At 35.0% G+C, this 24,288-nt stretch overlaps 1 protein-coding gene across 1 annotated transcript in view; it reads right to left on the minus strand.

The window, feature by feature from the left end:
• The window catches only part of LOC110037485, a 37,906-nt gene extending 24,936 nt beyond the window's left edge, over positions 1 to 12,970 (minus strand). Inside the window, exon 1 of the mRNA XM_020742140.1 lies at positions 12,872 to 12,970. Coding sequence (XP_020597799.1) covers positions 12,872 to 12,963 — 92 coding nt within the window. The 5' untranslated portion in view covers positions 12,964 to 12,970. The remainder of the gene's footprint in view (positions 1 to 12,871) is intronic.
• Between the last annotated feature and the right edge of the window lie 11,318 nt (positions 12,971 to 24,288).

The raw sequence follows: 24,288 nt of genomic DNA on the forward strand, positions 1-24,288 counted from the left end.
TATATATATATATATATATATCTGTGTGTGTGTGTTAATTTTATTAATAAATTAATTTAACAAATTTAATTAAAATTAACCTTCTTCGGTCAAGAGCCCTAAACCATGCGAACAAAGAGGTTCTTCTTCCTCTAACACAATTTTGCTTGCTCCTCTGCACACAAAATTGCACGTCATATCCCTTTCTATGCGAGAGCTCCACCTTCAATCGAACTCCAAACACACACACTTCTCATTCGGCTTGGTCACAGCTAGATACAACAACACAAACATTCGACGCCTCCGCCTCCCACTTCCTGCTCAATAAAGACGCTCCTTCCTCCTTCAACATCTTCTTTTTTCTCTCAAATTAGGGCAGCAAAAGTTCATCCACAAAGTGCTCGGCTCCCGCCCTTCTACCTTTAGTCGCAGCTCGATGCCGAAAACAAATACGGCGATCCTCAGCTTCCTTCTAGCACAATGCACGGTGTCATTCCTTCAGGTCAGAAAACACGCAACACCTCTCCTCCCCCCTTCCTCCTTCCTCTACTCTCTAACTGTACGAACGAGAGCTCCCGTCTCTCGCAACAATTTATAGGGCAAAACTCATCCCTTCAGCTTCCCAACCTCCTCTTCGTTTCCTCTTCCCCAACTCAACTCTTCATTTCCTCCCCCTCCTTGGTTCTTTCATTCCTCTCCCACGATAACAAATACGGGACATTACATATTTAATGTAATTAGTCAAACTGACGACTGTGAAAATTGAAAATAAAGTTGAAGGGCCATAGAGAAATCCGAAAAGATGTTAGGGACCTTAATGGAGAGAGGCCTTAGTAGAGGGCTTTCAAAAAATGCCAATTTACATGAAGTGGGGCCCATATGCAAAAAAATTGGATTATATTTTACCCATGAAATAATCTATACTTTACATATTTTAAATAATATTTTATGAAAATATTCTTTTTCAAGTTGCATTTTCAATATGCAGAAAATATTAAATTAAATTTATATACTTGCAAGATTGAAATTTAACAAGAAAATTCTCTCTAGTAATAGGGAAATACAAAAAATCAAAATCACTCTCCATTAACATCCTCTCTCCCTAGCACCAGTCTTCTCCATTACCGACAATATGATAAACCCTGCCTACCCTCTTCTCTCGCTCGTATCAAGAATAGTGCAAAACAGTCACCCAAACTCTTTCACACAACTACCTTCTCTTTAGTATGTACAAGAAGCTCTCCTTTCACTTTCTCTTGTTATAACCTCCCTTCTTTTCTCCAAAGGCCATGCTACCACCATAAAGCTTCATGAATTCAGGTTGTTTACTCTCCCATTCTCATCTCCTTCAGCGTAGTTATCTCTCCAATTGGATCATATATTATTTTTTACTTTTCACATTCTATTCCAAACCAATTCTCCCTTAACGGCCTTACATGAGTAACTTTGTGTCCACCCAAACCCTGTCGTCTCACTCTAACTCATCTCTCTTTAATTTGTCTACCAAGCTTCTTTCTTTAACCAACCTCCGCACTCTAAAAGCAATAAAACCCTTTCTGTCATTACGCTTTCAAATTTGGAAATCCTAATACACATACAAGAATTATGTATTGACAAGAAGGCTTCGTACACGTTCCAATCTCCACTTCCAAATTGTATCACTAGCCCTATCGGTTCACATCTACATTTTTTAAAAAATTATGATTGTAGACAAAAATTCTCAAAATTTTGCAATTGTTTGATCAATATCAAACATATTAAATCAATAAATATTCAAGAAAGTGTTATACAATATTTATTATTTTTTATGTATTGATTTCTTTAAAAGAACGACATTTAAGCATACCAAACATTGCATTTAGAATAAGATCAATGCCATTAATTTTCAAAAATCAAACACAAACACAAAGGTTCTATCATAATTTGGGTAAGAAGGTCCAATATATTGTATCACTAATCTTAAACAACAACAGTATAAATAATATTAGGATTAGTGATGCCATGTTTTAAATACCATATTGCTAACATAATTTATACTTTTGTTATTTAAATTTACAATCTTGCAAGTTACAAGCAATGAAACATAATATATAAGTAAAATTTATTATTATAGCATTTTTAATTAAGTCTATTTTGCTTTTGATAAGCAAAGAAAACAAACTTTTATTAATGCTAGCTAGCATGCACGTGCTCAAAGTGCACAGACTTTAAATAGGTGGAAAAAAGAATTAGACTCAAAGCAAATATGACTACAATTTAAAAGGCAAAAATGATTAAAAAAAAACTATGAGCAATACATGGTTTATATAACTCATAAGTACACAATTTATACGTACACAAAATTAGCTTTCATGTACCCTTATGACTTAATATTTATGAAAGCTTACCTAACTTGAGTGATATATAATCCTTGAAAGCGCAAGCATCAAAGGAGTGATAACAGTAGTAGAAACAAGGATCACTCTAAAATTTACAATAGAAACTCGTCAATTAAATGCAACTACAAGTAGAAACAACAGTAACCTGACAAAAGCTAGCAGATCATAAAAGCAACACTAACAATTTCGATTAAAAAAATGATTGTTCTTTCACATTAAGAAAAACAATCAATTTTTCCAATAAAGGAAGAAAAACACCACTATTTTGCAAATTTTGTCAAGACTTTCAAAACAATCCTCACTGAGAAAAAAAGTAACATTTTTCTTAAAATTATAATATTATGCAATCAAGTAAATTAAAGCCCGCCCAGTAAAACATTGAAGGACAGAAGTCACTCAAATAAGCTATAAGAGAGATTTGAAGATGTAAAAATAAAAAAGCTACTCCCTCCATATCATTAAGAAGAAGCGGTATAAGCCAATTCTATGAGAAAAGGTAAGCCTAAACTAGAAGTTTACAACTTGCAGTTTGGCCTAATTAATTTGCAAAATCAAAGCCGACACATTTGGCCTTTGAACACAAATAGCTTGTTAAGAAGTAAAATTTATATTTAGACATAGTTTCAACCTGATCTTTGAGAATTCTTGCACCAATATTATTTTATATTACATCTATAAGTAAAATGTCAACAAAAAATATCAATAAGAAGAACAATTACAGTTAAATGGTCAAGAAGGTTGGCAGGCTATGAAGACATTTACAGATGCATGCTTCATCCTGCTTCTGAAGAAACAGGGAGATGCCTTCATGTGTTTCGATAAATCTTATAAGCATTTATTTTAGTTTGAGAAGGCATGCTTTAGATAAAATTGGTAAATTAATGTGATTAAAATATCTAGTCTCCACCTCCACAGAGACATGCATAGCTATGTAAATTGGCAGTGTTGTCCATCAACCCAATGGTCTAGCCCATTACATGCAATAAAAATTAATTAAAATGGGTTTTCATCCCTTCATGGGCAGCAGTTGAATGACTGTTTGTTTGAGGGCATAAAAAAAAACCCATTAATTTATTTTACAAAATGCCGAAGGGTTGATGATTCTCTTGCATAGTCGCCTTAGTCTATACAGTAGTTTGCAGGTCCATTTATCTGGTCATTCTTACATTTCTTAAGATAGCAAACACGACATTTATGTTACCATCCAGTCTTTTCAAAGCCAGGGTTGTGCCACCGGATGGACATTTCTTTGCTTTGTTTTAATAAATTTAAAAAAAAAGTTGAATCTATGAATTTTAAGAGGAAAAACAATGCAAAAAGTATTTCAAAAAATTTACCTTAAATTTCTGTTAATAAGAAAAAATGGAGGAAGCATTGTGTTTGTGAAAGAAAAGAGAATTGAAAAGAAGAGGATGTGAAGAAAGAAAAAAAAGATAGATCAGGAGAGAGAGAATATTGGGAATGAAATTAAGATTTACAAAAGGAATCTAAAACTCAGCTAGTCAATGTGGTTCAAATGGATGATAGTGATGATCAAGGGGAAAAAAACACTGTTTAGATCTATTATTAAAGGAATGTCAAGTGTCTTTTTAACAGTGGCAAGAATGGGCAATATGTCATTTACATTGCAAAATATAAGCTAACAATGCCTTGTACCACATATAAATGAAATAACATTCAACTTTCCATCATGGGGTGCCTTCATAATCATATAATTTGATTTCAATGTAATGGCTTTGGCATTAATATTAAAATGTTAAAGTATCAAATATTGATTAAAGTACTAGTGTAGACTTAATTAAAATACTAGTGTTAGAATCATCTTCAAAAAACTTATTCTCAGTATTATTATTAGCTGTGGCAAACTGGATTTGATTTCAATGGATAATTTTAATAAGACTTGATCATCTAGGGATAAACCTAGATATCCAGCTGATCTATCATTCCTAAGCTTCTATTTTGATGTGTAGAATTCCTTTGTATATTTAAGATCTAACTTACACGCAGCTTCTCATTTATTTTGAACTTTTTATGCAAACCAAATAACTCTACTAGTTAGAATATGAAACAAGGTCCATTCCTATATATCTAAGTTATCAACTATTTTTAGGTAACTTTTTATTGAAATAATTTCCAGCATCATGGTAATTTAAAAATCCGTATCACTAAAAAAAAAATCAAAAGCTCTCTTTTATGGATTTATGCTCTTATAAAATGCACTGCATTCTGTTACTAGATCATCAATTCCATCAAATATAAAGCCATAGCCAAAGACCAAAATCCCACTAGTAAAGGACAATCTTCATACCGGACAATAAAAACTCAAGGCAAAAATTTGTGATTTTTTATGTATATACTTTTGAATGGATATGTATATGAACTTAATAGGACACAATAGAGAAAAAGGATTCATGTAGTTTATCCCACTTAGTGGGATAAAGGCTTGTTGTTGTTGTTGTATACTTATGAATGAATAAGTGCTCTAAATGAATAACTTCATTTGTACAATGTTTGGGTAAAAATATAGCTCTCGAATGAATAACTGTGCCCAGAGTACAAGAATCCTTTGCTGTCTCTTTTCCAGCTTTTTGCTCTTCAAAACAAAAAACATTTTCGTTCGCATATTTACGCCTAGTTAAAAAAAAAAGGTGAAAGCATATCACTCCTGTAAATGTTAATCCACGTGTGATCCCACAAAATTGCTTGCGCACATATAAACGTTCATGATTGGTATATGTTTTTTAGTAAGCACACTTCTCATGTGAAGTGGAGAAAAGTGGAAGGGGTCCACCTCTTATCTTGGTGTGCTCACTTAGCATGAAGCAGCCGCATTGCACCACCCAGCGCTCGAGCGCAAAGTGCAATGGCTTCAACTTCACTCGGTATAGGGTTACGGATAATTTTTTTTAATAAATCAGTCTACTTAATCTAATTATTGTTATAAGAAGACTTCGAAACTCATAGATTAGACCTCGTCTTGACCAAGCAATATCCCTATGCCCAACTTGAAACGGTATGCAACTTCTTTCTCTAAATCAAGAACTCATTGATAAGCAACAAACTTCTTTTCCTCAATCAAGCATATTTGTAGCAGTCAAGACCTCGACTAAGCCGAGGAACTTATTGCAGGAATCTCTAGTTTTTCGGTGACTATAAGTCTACAGAAAATAAATAAATGATATTTTAAATGAATTGTGATTATTTCTAAAATGAATTTAATAAACATAGTCGGTAGAAAAATATAATCACTTGATTTTCTTCAGCTAAGTCTTGACTTCTTCTCTTTTTTATGAGTTGCGAGAAATTTGGGGTATGGAACTTAGTGGAGAAAGACAAGGGAGTTGGATTTTAAATTCATTAATATTACTTGATATTAATTAAAAATTTTTAAAAATCTTAATGTGTAATATTAAATAACTAAGAAAAACATTAATTAAGATAAATTAATATTATTTGTGTTTTAATCTAACTAAATAAAATTTAATATAAATAATTCGTTTTATAAACTACTAATTAATTCTTTTGAGGGAACACATAATTATAATAAACTTTGTTGGGTTTAATGGAGTAAATGTAATAAAATACAGGTATGGTCGATGCAACTACAAGAAGAATATATCCAATTTAGAAGCGCATGAAAGTAAAATCTGATTCAAGCACTTCTTGCCAAATATGAAATTATTGTGAAAAAAACAATAAATAGAAGTATTTCTAGGATGAAGGAGCATCGAAGCAGTCCTTGTGGAGCATCCAAATGAATTAATGCAACTAAATATAAGAAAGTGCTTTAGACTGTAAGAAAGGAGTTGGCCACTTATAAAGAATGAAAAAAAAAATTGATACAAAATTTATATATGAAAAATAATAATGTGGTAAAAATCACTGAAAATTGGATGTTCAAATGTCATGCAGTAAAATAAGAGATCCTTGGAATCAAATTTTAAACCAAAAAGTACCAACGCATAAAAAATAAATATCCCATGGATAATTTAGTATACAAAACATGAAAAAAAAGATTTTGCGAAGAAAAATTATGAGACGAATGAGGTTAAAACAAAATGTAGATAAGGGAATAAGGATAGCATGATATAATTCATAACTAGATGGTTCTACAAAGCAGGTAACTCATTTCAATGAAGTTAAATAGGAGAGTTTCGATCATGTTATGGAGGCTATTACACAATATAGACCTGATTTTAGACCACCATCTAATCATGAGTTACGAGTCCCTTTAATTGAAAGAGAAATGAAAGTAGCAATTAAAGATGTGGATAAGCATAAAAAAAATTAGCAAGAGATGAGGAGCACTCTATCAAACAGGTGGACTGATTGTAGACAATGATCTATCATAGCTTCTTTTGGCTGTCACCATCTGGTGCAGCATTTTTAGAGTTCAAGATTATTTGATCTATATTGATGCAATGGATGCATCTAAATATCCGAAGACAACATTGAAGTTCTTTGAACTCCTTGATACATAAAATAGAAAAGATTAGAGAGGAGAATGTGCAATTACAGATAAATACAAGCAATGTTCTTGGGCATCAGTAACTTGTAATATTTATGCTTTAAAATTTAGGGTCTATTTGAAGCAGCTGTAGCTTTTTAGCTACAACTTAGCTACGCCAGGAAGCTACTGCGGGGAAGCTGCTGTGGGAAAGCTGGCTAGTTGTTTGTTGCAGCTGTCTAAAATCAGCTGTGAGACAGCTGTTTCTGGATAAAAAACCATTCTGCCCCTATTTAGTAATGTTGTTTATAACAAAACTGTGACAACCATATATTTAACACATCAAACGCTAAAATTCATTTCAAAACAGTACAAAAAATTCGGATACACAGCTCACTTAACAGACCTCCATAATTCAAGTTTTTTTTGAACACTTTCTCTAGTCTCATCCACAAGAAGGATAAAGAGAGAACAATAACTCAAAAGAATAGGAATAAAGGTCTATGCAGGAGGAATTGAAGGAAGTGAAAGAAAAGTTGTTCTTTCCTCTGAAATTATCTAATTTCCCTTGATAAAGTAATAATTTATTGTCTTCCAGGCAAGAATTCAGATGAGAGAAACATTGAGTTGTATAATAACTAGTTCAGAGAAACGTATTGTAAGTGGATTTTGAGAAAATAATTTAAACAATGAAAATAACAATTCATTTGTTTTACTTGAAACATGAGAATCAATTTCAGGTCATTAAACAAAAACAATGATCTCAAAAAACCAAAACTACAAGTAAAGAACGGGAGAAAAATCAGTAGCAGACTTACTTGTGGCCGTGCTCTCCTATGTCTAGACCTTCTTAGCTTCTGTAAACTAGAAGCATTAGCCACCCCAAGAACAACAGACATATAAGTACCAATATTCCAAGCAATACTCCTCTCCGACTCCAAAACTACATGTATCAACCCAATTAGTCGCAGCAGGTGGTTCCCACTGCCTCGAATGAAAAATGAAGCCCATCTCCACCGGTGTCAAATCAAATCCACAAGCCGAAATAACCAAAGCTCCTGTATTTGTCGTCTTCTCGTGATACTGCAACTCCATCCGCTCCATGAACTTAGGCTCGCCAAAGATATCGAGGAAATTAGTACCAACCTCAACGCACGCAGCGACGACGGGATCGCCATAGAGGCGGAAGGGACCGACGCAATTGAGAACGAGGCGGGTTCGTCAGAATAGATTGCAAAGGGAAAAAGCGATCATATACAATGACGGGAGGGGTAACGCGTTAAAACGCAACCCTCAAAGGTCAAAAACGCCCGACACCACGGCCTGGACAATGCCCCAAATGGGCGAAAATCACGGCACAAAGCCCCGCCACGAATTAGAAGCGCTCCCAAACAGACCCTTAATGGTTGCTGATTCACATCTTAAGCATTTTTGAGTCAAATTCTTATGGAAAAAAAGAAAAAACATGTATTTGACAACAATTGTAGCTTACTACATCGATCTGATGTTGGAGGCCATTGGGAATACTAGTCAGTGAAAAATGCTATAAAAACTTCTTGGCGTTTACTGGCTACATATATAATCATATACTTTCTTTTAATGTGATGAAGATAAAAAAGTGGGGCAGAATAATTAGACAAAACATTATTCATTCAACGTTGCAAACATACATAAGAAAAAAAATTTTTGGCTCACATTTGTCTCTAAATAGTGAAGCAAATCCAATTCAGTGTCAAGTAAAATAGAAAGAAAGTAAAGGAGATCACTCTCAAAATATCATTTTGGAATGGTGCAAGCCACGCTTTGAGGACTCGAGCCCATTAGGTTCTATTTATGATGTGATGAACAAAGTGAGGAATGAAATTAATGGAGCATTTGAAGAGAATGAAAATAAATATGTGGATGTCTTTTGTATTAATAACAACAGATGCAATTGTCAACTCCAATAGCTATTGCACCAGCTAGCTACTATCTCAACCAACAATTAATTTGCAAGTCTACGAGACAATAAGATGGACAATTGATGAATAGTTTACATATAGCTATTGGCCAATTAGTGAGAGACCTAAATAAAAGAATTGTCATAATTCAAGAAGTCTATATTTATAGCCATATCGGTGGTCTATTTACAACTGAATTTGCCATCTGAAATTGAGGTAAGAAATCTCCGTGTAAGCTCAATTGATGCTTTTATAAATTTTAAAATTTTTTATTCATTAAGCTTAAATTTTTAGCACATCTAAGTTATGTGCAATCTATGGTACATCAACCCCAACTTTACAAAAACTGGCTATTGAAATTTTAGGATTGACTTACAATTTTGTTGTGTAAGATAAACTATAGTGTCTTCAAGCAGGTTAGTATATTATTAATTTTGAATAACTAAATAATTCATATGTTTTATGGATATCATATGATTTGTTTTACAGATTCATATAAAAATAAGAAAAATGATTGAACCAAAACTACTTAAATGATTTATTAATCAACAAAGACAACTAGGCTTTGAAAAAAAGATTCAATTTAAATGATAATATCCATCCAACTAATTTAAATTCTATTGATAAAAGCTGTGAGTGGATGATTGGGAAAATGAAGGAAGCTGATGAGGAATGATTTTTTAATGAAGATCTCACTACATTTGGAGAGGCATCAAGATAAATGGATCAAAGAAGGTTTATAAGATTTAGTAGGTCAAAAAGAAGATTGGGTTCATTCACAATGAAAGATAGTTCATCTCGACCAGCATCCACTTCTATTGAACCAAAAAGAGAAGATCCACCTCTATTGAACCAAAAAGTGAAGATAAGATTGGCTCCCAAGAGGAAGACAAAGAAGAATAAAATTTTAAATGTGAGGAAATTTCACTTAAGGATAAAAGAACATGTGAATGAAAAAGAAGTTTATGATTAAATTGTTTAATTTAGATTGCTTTATAAACTTGAGACTATGTATTTGAAGTCAAAATTTTCCTTTAAATTAAACATATTTTCATGAAACCTTGAAGTTTTCAAATTTTTATAACAAATTATTACAATAGTTTTAAACTCGTAATCGTTTTTAATACCTATGCATAAGAGAAATTATTACAAAATTTAATTTTCAGTTTCATCTTCAAAATTTGTTTTGAAGTTAGGTTATATACATCACATTTCTTTTCTACGTTATATCAAAATTTAAGCCATCTATTATACTCCATTTTTTATAACCGGTAATGAATATATCATTATATTTATTATTTTATACAAGAATGAGCTGTTTAGTTAAAAAACATGCTATTTCGCTTTGCACTTTGTACATTGAAAGTAAAAAAGAAATCTTTATGCATCGCATGATATTTTGCGCTTTAAAAACATTGATATAAAGAGAGCATAATTATGAGTGAATTAGTCTGTTTATGCATACAAATCAACAAAAAAATTTGGTTGGATGGTGGGTGAAGGATGGTCAGGTGTAGGGTTTGGTTCGTCAAGGAATAAGGTGAGAAAATTAATAAATAACATGCATAAGCATTATGACTAATATTATACTAACTAAGCATATAAAGTTCGATTTGACATCCACTAAAATACTAAAAACAGAGAAACCATTCCATTATTGTGTTTAACCAAAAAGATGCCTAATATCATCACTTCAGCCTCCATTCCCCAAGTTCTGTTTTTCTTTCCATCCTTTAACTCTTCAAATTGGCACACAATGAGGTAATATTTTGATTTGAATAGAAGAAAAATAAGCCAACCACCATCAAACACTAAAGATCCAAAATAAGCTAGCTTTATGGAAATGATATTTTTTGGAGTTTAGATGGTTAATTCAAATTCATTTCTAGTATTGTATGTTTTCAGATAGATTAGAAGAGTAATGCATTTTAGCTTTTACTGTAAAGATTCTTTGGCTTGCTTCATTATTGGTGTAAATTAAACCAAAAGCATGCATTTTAAAAATTTAGTTGTTTGGCAAGCAACGTATCAAATGCAAGCTATTTCATAGATGGATTTTGATTCACGCTTTAGCTCAATTTTTGTATTCCAAATTTAGTAGATTGACTTCAAATAGGCAATGAATTCATTCCCATACCATAGCCACTGTGCCACCAACACCACCATCATCGAACATCACATCAGATTCATTTTACAACAAACCAAAAAGAAGAAAATAATTTCTAGCATTTTATCTTACAAACATATAAACAATTGAACTCCATTATATTTCTTTTACATTATCTTTCGTATACTCTATTCCTTTTTCAACAAACCAAATGGCCCCTTAGTTAACTTTACAAAATAAGAACAATCTCGCAGTGGTTATCAATTCTGAATTAAAACACATTTTTTGAAGCACAAAATGAACCAAGCATACCCTTTAAGGGACTTAGTTCCATGTAAAGGCTAACAATTAAAAGTTCCATTCTTATCTCCATCATACTTTCAACTAACAATTTAATTCTGCCGCAAAATCAAGGTTCACGTAAAACCTCGCTAAACAAAATAAGAGAAATTATGAATGTTTATTCTATCCTTCAATTAAGATAAAGAATGCCAAACATTTAATTACTGCAACCAAAAAAGAAAAGCAAAACAAGAGAACCTTATTCCATCTTTCTGTATGAATATTAGCAGTTTATAATCACAAAGGAAATGGCATATCCATTAAACAAAATTCCCAATTCTCAGTTTAAGTCTTCTTACTATACATAAGATTCTTAATAATTTAAAATAAAGTGAAAGTCCTTTTAGTAATAAATCCATCTATATAATTATTCCTTCAGAAATTTTATGCCCTATAAAAGCTATTGAAATAAATTAGTTGATGCTGCAGAAATTGTGGATTGAACCTTTGCATTGACTTTTGTCAAGCCATAATTTTCACATTTAGGATCATTTAGGACAGCTTTCTATCTGCATTGTGTTCCACATTGCTACTACAACTTTGTTTGGGGAATTAATTTCTTGCCATTTTCTAGAAATTTATATGATGAAAAGTTATTTTTTGCAACCGAATATGTTAAAATATAGTGGCTATAAAAATATTGTAGTTGAACTTATTGGAAAAAAAATCTATAATTCTTATCATAACTTTCTAATAAGTTACTTTTCCCACCATGATTTACGACCATCTTTACAAATAATTGCAGCCGCCCCAAACAAACCTGTAGAGAAACCTGGATCTTTTCTAAGAAGTCCAAAACATTGAATTGACTTAGAAGGGGTTATCATTCCATGTATTAAAAATAGCACAATATGTAGTTCTTTCTCATCCCAATCAATTCCAAAATGGGACTCTATGTAGAGCGTAACGAAAGCTTTAGCTTAAGAAAAAAGTACAAAAGACTGAATGCACCATAACTTCATGCATTAGGTACCCCCTTTTATATAGTTCAACCAAGCATGATCTGCAGCAAAAATGGAAGAAAGATCAATGCAAATAGTAAAAGAAAGAAGGCCCAGTTCTCATATACATGTAAGGAATTTGCCCAAAAAAAATTAACCGACTTCTAATACAAGTAGGTTAATTTCTTTGGCAATAATTTTCCATCATCTCTTCATTCGGTACATAAGCGATAACAAATATCAGAAGGGAGAAGGCCAAGCAATGCCAAAGGAAAGAAGAATCACTATTTTCTCTCTTTTTTTAAATTGCCAACCAAACAATAGAATTAAAAATCAATGTTATAAAAAGTGATAAAGTTAAAATCAGAAGGGTCATACCTATGCGCTCATCCAAGTAAAGCAAAACTAATATAGGCCAACACAACAAAAGGAGAATGAAAAGAGAAACTGGTGCTAAAAGAGGGCCCATGGGGAGACCAGAGGAGAGAACAAGAAGCTGGTGTGATTCAAAAATAATTTTGATGCAAAATATCGAAAAGTATTTCAACAACAACTTCAAGTACATTTTGTCAATTTTCTGTAGATTGTACATGGTGGTCATTGTGATGTCCATTGTATTGTATGGATAAGGTTACATTTCATGAATTTCATGGTTGTAATGTGAACTTTAACAATATATTAGGAGAAATTATTAGCATAATGGTAGATAGATATGAAGTCTTGAAGTGTGCACATACATGAGCCGCGCAAGTTCAACCAAGCAAGGAATTGTCAGGATTGATGAACAATAGCAAGGCAATGATGGGTCCAAATGAAAAAGCAAATACATGCTTCCATTATCTAACTAAGGGACATCCAAGAAGAACAATTCTCATGCTAAAAAATGGGGTCAACCAACACAACCACCTCCACCTTTTCAAGGAACTGCTTCCACCAAACAAGGGCACCACCACCTAAACACAGTTAAAAATGACAACCTCCCTCCTCGTCTTTAAATTTTGTTTTTTCCAATGTGTCATTGCTTAAATGACGTACAACTTGTTGCAATATAGATTTCTGCTAAGTTAAACAAATGAGCAACTGTTCTTCTAATGAACCTTGCTTGGGGGCTTGGTTTCGAGCATAGAAGCTTGGTGACATCTCAATCAATCCTTCTTCCTTTGGTGAGGTTCGTCTCCCGTATTTTTTATTTAATTGTTGTAATCTCCATCTTTCAAATCAATATTCATTTTTCACCTTTATTCAATTCCTCAGAATCTAGAGGTATTCTTCTTGATTTGGTCTCCAACCCTAATTTCGCCAATCCTTCTCCTTCAATCCATTACACCTCTCAACTCTCCCCACCAACCTCCAAATGTCCAACATCTCATCCTAGGCCTCCCATTCCAGAGCTCATACCTACTCCTCCTTGATTTGGTATCCAACCCTAATTTCACCAATCCTTCTCCTTCAATCCATTACATCTCTCAACTCTCCCCACCAACCTCAAAATATCCAACCCTAATACACAATCCTTCACACTTAGTTGACCGCTCTCAAGCTCTAAATTATCTTAACACCACTCTAACAAATCCTAACATACCCTTCACCAAGATCACTGATACTGGAGTTAACCCGAATCAAGACGCAAGACACAATTTTATTACTGAATTAAAACAAGGTTACAATGAAGACGCGAAATAAAGAAAGACAACACACAAAGCAAAAAAACAAAACAAGTGATCAAAACTAATGACTCAACAAAGCAGACACAACCGCTTGATGACGAGGGAGTCCGGCGAGGGGAGCCTGGATTGGCGATTGTGATGAAGGTCGGAGAGGTGGGGCTGCTGTGGAAGAAATAGGACAGCAGATTGGCGATAGTAACGGCGTCGAATCATAGCTAGAGAGGTGCAGGAACTGTGTTGGAGGGTGGATTGGTGGTTGTAGTAAAGTCCGGAGAGATGGGGCAGCTGTGAAAGAAGAAAGACAGCATGGAAACAGAAGAATGGTAAGATAAATGTCTCGGCGGGGTTGAGATACAGTCGGAGCACCAATCAGACCCTTGGAGACGATCACCAACTCGGACGAGGGACAACCGAAGCACTATCTCAAAGAGGAAAATACCAATGCTAAAACCTGATTTCATATATAAAAAACAAGACCTCTAACTCTAAGCATACATCATCTATTTATAATGAGGCTAGGACTTTATTTAGACAATACTAATTAAAAAGAAAGAATAATGAAATCAGGATTACAAATTTTAGGAAAGATGAGTAAAAAATTCAGAAATTCTGATTTTGAAATTTAGTTTAGGAAAATGATTACAATGGAAATTCATATTTAAGAAAGAAGAATAAAAATATTCAGGAATTATGATTTGGAAATTCAGTTTGGAAAAGGAATTATAATGGAATGCATATCTAAGAAAGAGAAATAAAAATAATGAGAAATTTTAATTTGGAAAGACTTACATTAGGAAGATGCTAAGAAAGAAAGGGGGGAAAGAGAGAGAGGGGAAAGCGAGGAGTAGTAGCCCCCCTCCCTTTGAGGATCGGTCGGTCCTCCATAGCCCCCGCATCAGTCTCTCGGGGTTCGTGGAGCTTCGAAGTCATAGGTCGAAGCTTCCATGTCATTGTCAGCCACCCCCGGATCCCACTGGCGACTGCATTGTCTATCAAAGCATCTGAGGAGCTTTTCCCACTTGCGAACATATCTCCCTATCAATCCATTTTGGTTTGGCATAATCGATTCGGAGGTATACCACCACGTAGGTTCTCCCAAGTCAAATTCCAAACAAGTAAATATCTCATATGATTTTCATCTATGACAAGTTGGGCCTCAAGGAGGTTGAAGATTTGTAAGGATTCAGTTGATGAGTGATTTTTATTATCTTTTGGATCTTCCCTCTGACTCTTAAAGTTTTGGAAATATGACAGCTTTGGTTGTGCTCCAATAACAAGAACTTCACACTGGTCTTACATCTCTTCATATGGAACACTGAGGGTGAGGATTGGAATTGTAGCCGCCTGTGATTCTATCAATCGGTTATTACTAAGACCATCTATTGTAATTTTAAATTCAGACATCTTCTAGTCTGCATGATTTTTATGTCTCAACAAAAAATTCTCCACCTTCTAGGAGAGCAAGAACCACAATCTCATCAAAAGACGCATGTTCCTTTGGATCACATGGAAGAAATAAATTGGATGCATCTACGAACAAGGGAGTTCCGCGGGGGAGATGTCATCGGATGAAAATTCTTGTTCTAACTATTGCTCAATATCTGGATGTCTTTACCCAAATTTCTGATGACGCTCTGCTAGGTGAAGTAAATCACTCCCCTAATTGTGCATTCTACTTCAATATGTCCAAATTCGTGGCACTTGCAAAATATTCTAGCTGTGATAGACTTGCGGATTGGTTTTACTGTATAGTAGCAAGGGGGGTCGCTTGGTGATGTTGTTCGTTCACTTCGGAAGCTAGTCTGCAATTTTTTGTGGTAGTAAGTTGGTAAGAACTAGCGTTGTGTTTCCCGCTTCATTGTCATATTTTCTCGTTCTTCCCTTCGCCCTTTCAGATCATGATCGAGGATATCCTCCTACTGGATTTCCTCTTCGATATATATAAGCCTCTGCTGAAGATGGCGGAGCTCTTACCATATCTCATCCTGGATAGACTCGGGCATTGATATACTTGGTGGCATGTTTGACGATTTGAGAACTATGAAAGGAAAGGAACAAAGAACAAAGAGAAAAATAAACGAAAGAAAAAAAATTTGGTGTGGTTGATTGAGTAGGGGCAGATGCTAGAAACCATAGGATAAAAATAGGGTTGAGCTAGCTCTGATACTAGATGATACCAAAGTTAACCCAAACCACGACGGAGGACACAATTTTATTACTGACGTAAAAAGAGATTAGAATTAAGGCTCGAAATAACGAAAGATAAAACACAAAACAAAAATAAAAACAAAAAAGAAAGAATCACAACTAATGACTCAACAAAGAAGACACAACCGCTTGATGAGGAGGGAGTCCTGCGAGGGGAGGTTGAAATGGCGGTTTCGGTGAAGGCCGGAGGGGTGTGGCTACTGCGGAAGAAGTAGGACAGCAGATTGGTGATAGTAATGACGTCGATCCACTGCTGGAAACGTGCAGGAACTGCGTCGGAGGCTAGATTGGTGGCTGCAGTGAATGCCGAAGAGGTGGGGCAGCCGTGGAAGAAGTAAGACAGCATAGAAACAGAAATATGGTAAGATAAATGTCTTGGCGGGGTTGAGATACAGTCGAAGCATCACTAGCTCCCTTAGAAACGATCACCAACTCGAACGAGGGAGAGCTGAAGCACTACCTCAATGTCGAATACAACCCTCAAAGGGGAAAATACCAAGGTTAAAACCTGATTTTATATATCAAAAACAAGACCTCTAAATTTAAGCATATCATCATCTATTTAATGAGGCTAGGGCATTATTTTAAACAATAAATAAAATAAGAAAAAAGAATCAAATCAGGATTTCGGATTTTAGAAAAGAGGATTAAAAAATTTAGAAATTCTGATTTTGAAATTTAGGTTAGGAAAAGGATTAGAATGGAAATTTAGATTTAGGAAAGAAGAATAAAAATATTCAGAAATTCTGATATAGAAATTAAGTTTAGGAAAGGGATTATAATTGAATGCATATCTAAGAAAGAGGAATAAAAATATTTAGAAATTTTAATTTGGAAAGACTTGTATTAAAAATGTGCTAAGAAGGAAATAGGGGAAAGGGAGAGAGGGGAAAGGGAGAGAAGGTAAAGGGACATTATAGGTCAAAGCTTCCGTGCAAGTGTCAGCCACCCCCAAATCCCACTAGCGACTGCATCATCTACCAAAGCATCTGAGGAGCTTTTCTCACTTGCGAGCATATCTCCCTGTTGATCCTTGCATAATCTGATCCGGAGGTATACCACCACGCAGGTTCTCCCGAGCCAAATTTCGAACAAGTAAATATACAAATGTTTTTCATCTATGACAAGTTGAGCCTCAGCGATGTTGAGGATTTTTATTATCTTCTGAGGTTATGGAGAAGTGACATCTTCGGTTGCGTTCCAATAACAAGAGCTTCACACTTGTCTTTCATCTTTTCATATGGAACACTGAGGGTGAAGGTTGGAATTGCAGCCGTTTGTGATGTCATCAGTTGATTGTTACTAAAATCATCTATTGAAATTTTAAATTATGACATCTTCTAGTCTGCATAATTTTAATGTCTCAACAAAAATTCTCCATTTTCTAGGAGAGCAGGAACCACAAACTTCTCAAAAGACGCATGTTCCTTTGGATCACATGGAGGAAATGCATTGGATGCATCCACGAACAAGGGATTTCTGCGAGGTAGATGTCATTGGATGAAAATTCTGATTCCAACTATTTTTCAGTGTTTGTGGTGTCATTAACCAACTTTCCGATGACGCTCTGCTAGTGCAATCTGCTTCAACATGTCTAAATTTGTAGCACTTGCAACATATTCTGGCTACGATAGACTTGCAGATTGGGTTTGTTGGACAGTAGCAAGGGAGGTCTCTTTGTGATGATGTCTCTCCACTTTGGAAGCTAGTCTGCAATTTTTGGTGGTAGAAAATTGGTACAAACTGGAGTTGTGTTTCCCTCTTCATCGTCATATTTTCTCGTTCTTCCCTTTAACCTTCTAGATCACAATCGAGGGTATCATCCCACTGGATTTCCACTTCAATATCTATAAACCTCCGCTGAGGATGGCGGAGACGAAGCTCTCACCATATCTCGTCCTAGATAGGCTCGGGTATTGATCTCCGTGGTGGCATGTTTGATGATTTGAGAACTGTAAAAGAGAAGAAAAAAAAAAAGCAGGAACAAAGGAAAAAGAGAATAATAAACGAAAAAAAAAAATTGGTGTGATGAATTGGGTAGGGACGGATGCTAGAAACTATAAGATAAGACTAAGGTTGAGCTAGCTCTGATACCAGATAATGCCGAAGTTAACACAAACCATAATGCATGACACAATTTTATTAGTGACTTAAACAAGATTACAATGAAGACTCGAAATAACGAAAGACAACACACAAAACAAAAACAAAAAGCAAAAAACAAAGGATCACAACTAATGAATCAACAAAGAAGACATAACCGCTTGATGAGGAGGGAGTCTGGCAAGGGAAGGCTGGATTGGCGACTGCGGTGAAGGTTGAAAAGGTGGGTAGCTACGGAAGAAGTAGGACAACTGATTGACAATAGTAACGATGTTGAACCGCAGCCAGAGAGGTGCAGGAACGTCGTCAAAGGATGGATTGGCGGCTGCAGTGAAGGTCGGAGAGGTGGGGCTGCTATGGAAGAAGTAAGACGATAGGTTGGTGATAGTAACGACGTTGATCCTCAGCTAGAAAGGTGCAAGAAAGTCGTCAGAGATTGAATTGGTGACTGCGGTGAAAATCGGAGAGGTGGGGCTTCTGTGAAAAAAGTAGGACAGCAGGTTAACGATAATAATGCGTCGAACAGTAACTAGACAGGTACAGGAACATCATCAGAGACTGGAGTTGTGGCTGCGATGAAGGCCGTAGAGGTGGGGTTGCTGTGAAAGAAGTAGGATAGAAAGGAAACAAAAGTATGACAAGATAAATGGCTCGGTGAGGTCGAGATACAGCCGAAAAAATATTCGAACCCTTGGAGATGATCACCACCTCAGACGAAGGACAGCCGACGTACTACATCGACGTCGGATACTGTTGAAAGATCTTACAAATAATGATGATTATATTTCATATTTGTTGTAACTCTATATTTAGAAGGTTAGAAATTGTAAAAGGGATCTTAGGAATCACTAGTTATTCTGTCTCCTTAATTAGATAAAATTAATTGCCTTTTATATTTGTTATTATTCCTTTCTTTATCTACTGTATTCCGTTTTTATTGTTTTCCTTACCAGTATGTGCTGTAATGGGTACTTATACCCCTCTTTGTATCAATAAGAAAAAGCCTTCTAATATTTTTTCACAATTATTTCATGGTATCAGAGCACGTCGATCGTGTAACTGTTCGATCTTATTGAGGATCTGAATCCTTAGCTGTTTGATCTTAGAGTCGTTTGCTTCGATCGTGGAACTGTTCGACACCCTGTGCGATCCTCTCTGTGTCGCTCGATCCCCTCTCGCAAAAGCCGTCTGCTTCGCCTGCGCTCGATCCCATCTCGCGAAAGCCGCTTCGCCTAGAGAGCTCGATCCCGCTCGATAATTCTCCGAAGGCTTGTCTGCTTCGCCTGTGAAAGTCGTATGCTTCACCTGCGCTCAATCCCGTCTCGTGAAAGACGCTTCGCCTTGAGAGCTCGATCCCGCTAGGTAATTCTCCAAAGGCTCGACTATTGGCTCGATCCCGAAAGCGGTAATCTTTTGTTTCGGCAGGCGAATCTTGGGCTCAAGCAAATTCACAGTCCTTCACCTCTAAAATGTCTGAAGTCGCGTCTAGGACAAGTCAGCCTCTTCAGCTATCTCAGTCCGAACATCAGAGAAATACATCTGAAAATCATCTCATTCAGATCACTACAATCATACTAAATGGTGATAATTTTCTTTGATGGTCACAATCAGCTCGCATGTATCCCCGAGGAAGAGGAAAGATTGGTCATATCATAGGTGATACTAAACAGCCTTGATGTGAATGACATAACTTATGTCATTTGGGATTCAAAAAACTCAATGGTAATGACATGGTTGGTTAATTCCATGACTGAAGAGATAAGTGCAAATTATTTGTGTTACCCTACAACAAAGGAATTATGGGACAATGTTTCAGAAATGTATTATGATCTTGGAAATCAATCTCAAGTTTATGAGTTGACCCTACGACTTGGGAAAATTTGCTAAGGTGAGGATTCTATAACAAAGTATTTCAATTCTCTTAAGCGGATTTGGCGGAACCTGGACTTATTCACGACCATGAATAGAAATCAAACAATGACGGTAACCAATACAAAAAGATAGTGGATACTGGCCGAATCTTCAAATTTATTGCAGATCTAGACGTTGAATATGATGAGATCCGTGGCCGAATAATTGGAAGAAATCCCCTACCTCCAATTGGTGAAGTTTTTGCGGAGGTAAAGAAAGAAGAGAGTCGGAGACGTGATGTTGGGAAAGAAGAAGGTAGGTTCAACCGAGTCCGTGGAAAGATCAGTGCTGGCTATTCCTGAAGCTCGAGTAAGCAAGAAGACTTCTCACAACCAGCGTGTAGAAGACAAAAACAACCTGCACTGTGACTATTGTGAAAAGCCCGCCATACACGCAAAAAATGCTGAAAATTGTATGGTAAACCACCTAATGGTAAGGGGAAAAAATATAATGAACATAGCACACCTACGACAAATGAGACTGAGTCATCTCTACTTAATAAAGACTTAAACTGCTGAAATCTTGCTCATCATCTAATGCGCCTATCGGTCTGATAGCACAAGTAGGTAGTAATCCTTTGGCTTTTCTAGGAACTACCACTCCTTGGATCATTGATTCAGAAGCCTCTGATCATATGACAAACTGTTCACAATTATTTGATTCATATTATCCATGTTCTGCTTTCTAAAAAATCAGAATTGCTGATGACAGTTTTTCACCTATTGCAAAAAAAGGAAATATTAAAATTTCACAAAAAATAACTTTGAAATCTGTCTTACATGTTCCAAAACTTACATGTAATCTTCTTTCTGTTAGCAAATTGTCTAAAGGTTCTGATTATTCCATTTTTTTCTCCTTCCTATTGTGTTTTTTAGGACTGGAACTCGGGGAAGATGATTGAAACTGCTAGATAAATAAATGGGTTGCACGACTAAGATAGAACTGATTCTGCAAATAAAACAACTCATGGATTAGGTAGTACAAGTTCAAACCTTGACTATGATCAAGTTATGTTATGGCATAAAAGATTAGGGCATCCTAGCTTTTGATATCTCAAATCTTTATTCAAAATTTCATTGTGAAGCGTGTAATCTATATAAAAGTCATCGTGTTTCGTTTCCAATAAAATCATATTTTGTTTCAAAGCTATTTTATTTGGTGCATAGTGATATTTGGGAACCTTTCAAAGTTAACACATTTTTTGGAAAAAAATGATTTGTAACATTTATTGATGATCACACACGAGTTTGCTGAGTGTATTTATTGTAAAATAAATCTGAAGTTGAACAATGATTTAAATATTTTTTCCACATGATTGAAAATCAATTTCAAATAAAAATTAGCATTCTAAGAACGGATAATGGGACTAAATATTTTAATAAATTTTTTAGAACATTAATTTAGGAAAAATGTATTCTGCATCAATACACTTGTCGTGACACACCACAACAAAATGGTTTTTCTGAAATGAAAAATAGGTATTTACTTGAAGTTACCAGGGCACTTATCTTTTCCATGAATGTTCCTAAATATCTTTGGGTAATGCACTCCTTATCTCCTGTTATTTAATAAACAAAATGTCATCTCGAGTTCTGAAATTTAAAACACCTTTACAAGTCTTAAAAAATTATTGTTCCACATATAAGATTAATGATGATCTCCCTTTAAAATTTTTTGGATATGTTTACTATGTACATGTCCCAAATGTATTTCACTCAAAAGATTCAAAACTTGATCCCAAAGCTGAAAAATGTGTTTTTGTTGGGTCTGAGTACTTTAATCCTGAAAAAAAGAAATTTTTTAAGAGTATGGATGTCAAATTTGTCGAGGATCACCCGTTTTTTCAAAATAATTTTCTTCAAGGAAGAACTAAGAAAATAATTTTTGAGAAACTTTACCCATTTCTTTAACTAATTCTGATATGGAAACTAGGGTCGGGACTACTAATCTTATTGTGTCAGATGTAACCTTATCAGAGACAGAGGGAGAAGTACTTCCAACGGATCATAATCCTCAACATGAGCTACAGGTTTATACTAGGAAGAAATTCCATAAAGTTACTACAGCCCCAGATATTCCCTCAGCAGATGTTCAATCGCCTTTGCCGAATAATGGCCCTACAACTCAGAGTAACATTTCATCTACTTTCACTCCTTCTAATCTTAATTTCCAATTACTTTCAGAAAAGAAATCCGAACAAGCACAAAACATCCTATCATACAATACTTGTCATATGAAAAACTATCAAAAAATCATAAAGCATTTGTGTCGAGGATTTCTAATATGTTTGTGCCAAGAACTGTTCAAGAAGAATTAGGTGTGATGGAAGAAATAAATGCTCTTAAAAGAAATAACACTTGGACAGTCAATGATCTACCTAAAAACAAAAAGACAGTTGGGTGCAAATCGGTGTTGATGGTGAAGTTTAAAGCTGATGGAAGTGCGGAGAGATATAAAGCTAGACTAGTAGCAAAAGGATTTACTCAAACTCATGGTATTGATTGCCAAGATACTTTTGCTCCTGTTGCTAAAATTAACTCTATTAGAGTATTTCTTTCTCTTGCAATTAACTTCAGCTGGTCACTTCATCAATTTGAAGTAAAAAATGTATTTTTAAATGGAGAACTGTGACAAGAAGTATATATGGACCTACCACCCGAATTTCAAGAAAAATTTGGAAAAGATAAAGTATGCAAATTAAAAAAGTCTCTGTACGAGTTAATGCAGTCTCTTAAAGTTTGGTTTGAACGTTTTGGTGATGTTATCAAGAGGCATGGATTCTCTCAAAACTAAGCTGATCACGCTCTTTTTTTCAAACATTCCATCAAAGGTAAAGTAGCCATTGTGATTGTGTATGTAGATGTCATAATCATGACAAGGGATGATCCTATGAAGATTAGCAACTTGAAGAAGAAACTTGAAGCCGAATTTGATATTAAGGACTTGGGAAAGCTGAAATATTTCCTCAGAATGAGGTTTGCAAGATCCAAGGAGGGAATTTTTGTCAATTAACACAAGTATGTACTTGATTTACTCAAAGAAACAGGAATGAGAGGTTGCAAGGCAGTAGATACGCCAATTGAACCTAATATAAAGTTGAAAACAATAGCAGCTAATGAGGTAATGGACAAAGCTCGTTATCAAAGATTGGTAGGGCGACTAATCTATTTGACTCACACTCGCCCTAACATAGCCTTTGCAGTGAGTCTGGTGAGTCAATTCATGCATTCACCTGGACCTACTCACTTCGAAGCTGTATTCTGAATTTTGAGATATCTCGAAGAACTCCTGGAAAAGGACTTTTGTTCAAAAAGGAAGAACATCTTCTAATAGAGGTCTACATAGGTACAGATTGGGCAAGAGATGTAAATGATAAAAGATCCACATCAGGTTATTGTACCTTTGTAGGTGGAAATATGGTTACTTTGAAAGGTAAAAAAAAAAAGTGTGGTAGCAAGAAGTAGTGCTGAAGCAGAATTTTGCTCGGTGGCACATGGACTCTGTAAAGTATTATGGATAAAAAAACTCCTAGAAGAGTTGAAGATTCCTATACCAGCACCTATTAAAGTTTACTGCGACAACAAGGCTGCAATCTCTATAGCTCATAATCCAGTTCTACATGGCAGAACAAAACATGTAGAAGTTGACAAACATTTCATCAAGGAGAAGATAGATAGTGGTGTGATATATATGTCCTACATACCCACTGCTAGTCAAACAGCAGACATTCTAACAAATGGTCTTTCCAAAATGCAACACGAGAATCTAGTTAGCAAGTTTGTCATGAGTGACATCTTCATGCCAGTTTGAGTTTGAGGGGAAGTTCATGCCAGTTTGAGGGGAAGTGTTGAAAGATCTCACAAATAATGATGATTATATTACATATTTGTTATAACTCCATATTTAGAAAGTTATATTTTGTATAAGGGATCTTAGGAATCTCTAGTTATTATGTGTCCTTAATTAGAGAGATTAACTGTCTCTTATATTTATTATTATTCATTTCCTTACCTACTGTATTTTGTTTTGTTGTTTTCCTTACCAGTATGTCCTGTAATGGGTATTTATACCCCTCTTTGTATCAATAAGAATAAGTCTTTTAATATTTTCTTCACTATTTTTTTAGATACAGCCCTCGAAGGGGAAAATACTAAAGCTAAAACCTTATTTTAGATATAAAAAATAAAAACTCTAACTTTAAGCACTTCATCCTCTATTTATAATGAGGTCGGGACATTATTTTAGGTAATACTTAAAATAAGACA

This window comes from Phalaenopsis equestris, unplaced genomic scaffold, assembly GCF_001263595.1.
Source record: "Phalaenopsis equestris unplaced genomic scaffold, ASM126359v1 Scaffold220193, whole genome shotgun sequence".
Classification (NCBI taxonomy): Eukaryota; Viridiplantae; Streptophyta; class Magnoliopsida; order Asparagales; family Orchidaceae; genus Phalaenopsis; species Phalaenopsis equestris.